Genomic DNA, 4,132 nt, shown 5'->3' with positions numbered 1-4,132 from the left:
GAACGCACCCACACACAGTGTCCCGCTAAAGGCTGAGGGTGGAGAAGTGTCTCCTGGTGTTGTGGTAACCTAGATCTGAGCTTTGCCAGCAAAGTCAATGTTACACCCTACGTGACACTGCGTTTACCCTAACCAGTAAGTGTTCAGAATCATTATCACAGCTCCCTCCTCATTAAGAGCATTCAATGGCTTTCCAGTTGCTCTGCCGACACAGACTAAAATGGCTGACAAGGCTGACAAGGCCCTAAAGGTTCTGGCCTGGGCACTGAAACTTTGAGCACGTTCCCAAAGCCAGGGCCACTTTGCACACTGATAATCTCAGGGTGGCTAGCATAGCAGGGGCCGGACAGACTCTGATTCACTAGCCCCACATCACAGTCCTCCATTCATCCCTCATAAGATACTGACAGAAAGAATGATAAAAGGCAAATATCCAGATGACAAACTAAAAACCCTTCCAGTCAAAGAGACCGAGCACAGACTCAGTGTTGGAATCCAAAAGCCATTCAGTGGGCTTTCTATCATGCTGGCACCTGCAACCCCCGAGTGAAGACAGAGACCATGGTGTCTTGAAGCAAGAGAGCAGGTGGAGGTAATTCTCGGGTAGCAGAAGGCCCCTCTATTTGGTGCCCTGCAGTAGCAGAGGAATACTGTTTACACAGCCTGTAAGGTGCCCCCTTAATACTGCCTCCCGCTTAGGGGGGATTGCCAGGCATCTCCCTCCTTCTCTTTGACTGGGTATCAGCTACTGTTCCCTCAGCTACCGGGACAGTCCTCAGAGGTCAAGAGACATCAGTCACAAAGCTTTCCTGTGTGAACAGTGCTCCCTGGGGTTCTGCAAGGCAGGGGCCTTGACTTCACTTCCTCAAGCAAGCCCTCATGATCCTCCTGACCGGTCCAGAGCTATGAGACCCCTCCCGGATGTCAGAGGGTAGTTGATCAGATCTGTCTCCCCTCCTAGACTAGAAGCTCTGCTCTTCTGTTGGTGGGCTTTCTCACTGTTCTATCCCCACTTGGCCCATGTCCTACCAGGGAGTAGAAGTTGAAGGAACAAGTTCTCCTTTTCCCACCCCCTGACTATTCTAGGCCTGCCACCCACCTCGAGCTCCTGACACTCTGATGCACAGTCTTCGGAGGCATCCATGACCTCTGTGTTGGCACTTTTTCTCTTTCTTGGAACAGGGATGGTGCTGAGTAATTTTGTTGCCTGGAGCTAAAAACTCCCCAAGGCCACTTCCCTGCGTGTGGGACTCGTGGCATCACTGAGATAAATCGGCTTTCCTGCCTGGCCTGCATCTACACATGGACGCCCTTTCCAAACATCTTTTTGTGATTTGACCTTCCCTTGATGCTCATTATAACTGAAATCCAGGAATATAGGGTTGTGGGATGGGGGAGGATGAGCAGAGCAAGGGGTGAGGGAAGCAGGCACGCAGGGCTCCAAGTGTCATTGCCAGTAGGCATGCCACAGGTGATGCTCAGCTGTGTCCCTGTCCCCAGACTTCCTCCCCAGAACCAGTGGCTCTCAGTTAGGAATCCAATATTTCATGACTATTGTTTCTGTAAACAGAATCACATTTTTCCATTACTTTCTATCATCACACATCAAAACGAATTCTCATATAAAAAGGTTTTCTTCCGAAGATATAATACAGATCACAATAATAATAAACCAAGCATATTTTAATCATATCCTTGGAAAATGAGGTGTTTTTGATAAAAAATTAGTAAAAACCATGAACATGGTACCAAAACTTTAAGGAATTGCTGAATACTGTCTTCCTCTGGGATGAGCCTCCCTTATCTCGAGTGACAGGAAAATATTTTCTTTTAAAACTCAATGGTCGTAACTGTCTCTTCTAAAGTCTTCGATCCGTGGTGGTGGTTTATTACCCAGTTCAGATTCAGGGAGATTAAGGCCACCAACTTCTTTTATATAGAAGATGAGCTTCTGTTGGCCATAAAGATTGTTTCCATGATCCATGATTTTCCGGGTATGGACACGAGGCTCTATTTTGTCTAATTGAGCAGAACTCATCAACAGGTGCTTATAGAAGCACCCATGTTCTGTTGGTCCCTGGGCCCAGGTGGCTTGCGTCCAGCAGAGATCCTAGCCTGGGTGGACACATCAAGCTTTAGCCTTGCCAGTAGTCCTTGTGACCCAGTGATAACTTAAGGATTTATTGACATCATTATCCTATTATTATTTATTTTGTATGGTTATTATTTTATTTTGTAGCCAGCTACCTAATACTTTTTGAACAGGAGACGTTATTTTACTTTATTCAGCTGTTAAAATGTTTTGCAGCCGTTAAGATACCCAGAGCCCTCAGGGGACACCGGATGGCAACCGAGTTGTTTGGGGATCTGCAAACCCCCTTTGAGGGGCTGAGAACCAGCACTGGGAAATCTCCAGGTGAGCCTATTTTCTCTTGCCCACCTGCTGCCCACCCCCCACTCTCACTTTCATGGAAACTTCCAGAGTCCCAGCAGCCGTGATGTTTCCCTTGGCTGCTGGAGCTAAAATTGAGACACCAGTGCCTTCCTGGCAAGGGGTGGGTTGTGGACAAAGAAATAAAATTTCTGCCCATGAACCATATGCGGGAATGTCCAGCTGTACCAGAAGGAAATATCCCCCCACCCTGGGCCTAATTTTTACCAATCTGAGACATGTTGGTTCCCATTTCCCCTCCCACCGCACCCCCTTGAACGGTCTCCATCAGGCTGCCTAGGCTGTCCTACTGTCTAGACTCTGAAAGTCATGGCATCCGACACCTCATTTGTCAGCAACAATGACTTAAATGCTGTTCCCTCAGCATCATGGTCTAGCGAGGAAGGGAGTATATTTCCTCATAGGGAGGAGGAGAGAAGCAGGTGGAGTCCTCTTCTCCCAGCTGTGTCTCTTCCAGCTGGTCAGCATCAGGGCCGGACCTGGCAGTGGGAGCAGAAAACACAGACCCGTTACAGCCCACGACGCGTGTCTCAGAGCCGACGCCGCCATCCTGGGAAGAGGCCACACAGACCTCGCATTCTCCCAACACCTTCCTTCTAGACCAGACAAAGTCACGGGCTGTGACTGTGACACCCAGAAGGGGAGCGTCCCCCCTCCACACCACGTACCTGTCATTTCCACCAGCCACCATCGAAGAGTAGTCTTGCTCTCCAATAAACGTGGCGTTGTCTGGAGGGTAGATGGTGTAGTACTGAGGAGGACTTGGCGTGGCCGTCACCACCCCTCCAGGTGGTATGAGACCACAGGGGTTCACCACTGGCTGCAGGTAGGCGGCGTTGATCCCAACGGGCTCTTGAGAGCCATAGGGAGGAGGGATATATTGCACCACAGTGGCCCCATGGAAGGTGATGGGCTGGTTGATACCAGTGAAAACAAATGATTGTCCTCCCGCCGTCTGCTCCGAATCCAGAGCCCTTTCCTCACTTTCTTTGCACACCTGGCAGGAGAGCATTTTGAACTTGCACACAGCAATCAGGATGAATGTCACTCCGACCGATAACAGGATGGGCCCAAGGAGCTGGGTCCATTCAAAGTGAGAGACACCTTGGTATTTGATCCAGCCCATGATGGTGAACGTGATCCCCACCAGTCCCAGGAAGATGCCTGAGAAGAGCAAGGTGGCCCCTGCCTTGTCATCATCGGACACCTGGATGTCAGCGGTACTGGGTGTGTAAGGAGTGACCGAAAACACGTTGAGAGGGAAGTCGTCCAAGCGGCTGCCGCCCTGCTCCATCGTCCGCACGCAATCACCCCGCTTCCCAGAGGGGAAAGGGATTATGAGAGCTCCTCAGAGCACAGCAAAGCAATCACAGGCTCCGATTAGTTATGGAAGAACTTTGGGCCTCTGTGGTTAACAGAGTATAACAGGCAGAGGCCTGAACTTTGTTTAGAAGAGCAAAGGTCTGAGAAATGAAGCTTGAAGTTTTCTTATACATTGTCCGCGATTGGCGGGCCTCTGTTTTACAATTCAATGACAAGCCCTTTCTCATTCACATTCATTCATTCATTCATTCATGAATTCAAAAAGTGTTTGAGCCTGTCCTTTTGTGCCATGAGGTGCTTTTCTAGATGCTAAAGGAACCGCTCCCGGGCCCTGTTTGCATCCTGCCAAAACCAGGA

General features: G+C 49.6%; 1 protein-coding gene across 1 annotated transcript; it reads right to left on the bottom strand.

Moving 5' to 3' along the window:
* Positions 1-1,662: 1,662 nt before the first annotated feature.
* TMEM174 (transmembrane protein 174) lies at positions 1,663-3,856 on the bottom strand. The gene is made up of 2 exons (XM_043591858.1): positions 3,121-3,856; positions 1,663-2,931 (listed from the first exon to the last, which is right to left on the bottom strand). Exons 1-2 carry the CDS (start codon positions 3,744-3,746, stop codon positions 2,826-2,828), a joined length of 732 nt encoding a protein of 243 aa, XP_043447793.1. The 5' UTR covers positions 3,747-3,856; the 3' UTR covers positions 1,663-2,825.
* Positions 3,857-4,132: the final 276 nt, after the last annotated feature.

This window comes from Prionailurus bengalensis, chromosome A1 (assembly GCF_016509475.1).
Source record: "Prionailurus bengalensis isolate Pbe53 chromosome A1, Fcat_Pben_1.1_paternal_pri, whole genome shotgun sequence".
NCBI classification, from domain to species: Eukaryota; Metazoa; Chordata; class Mammalia; order Carnivora; family Felidae; genus Prionailurus; species Prionailurus bengalensis.
Note: the sequence above shows the minus strand (reverse complement) of the source record. Positions and strands in the feature narration are given on the sequence as shown.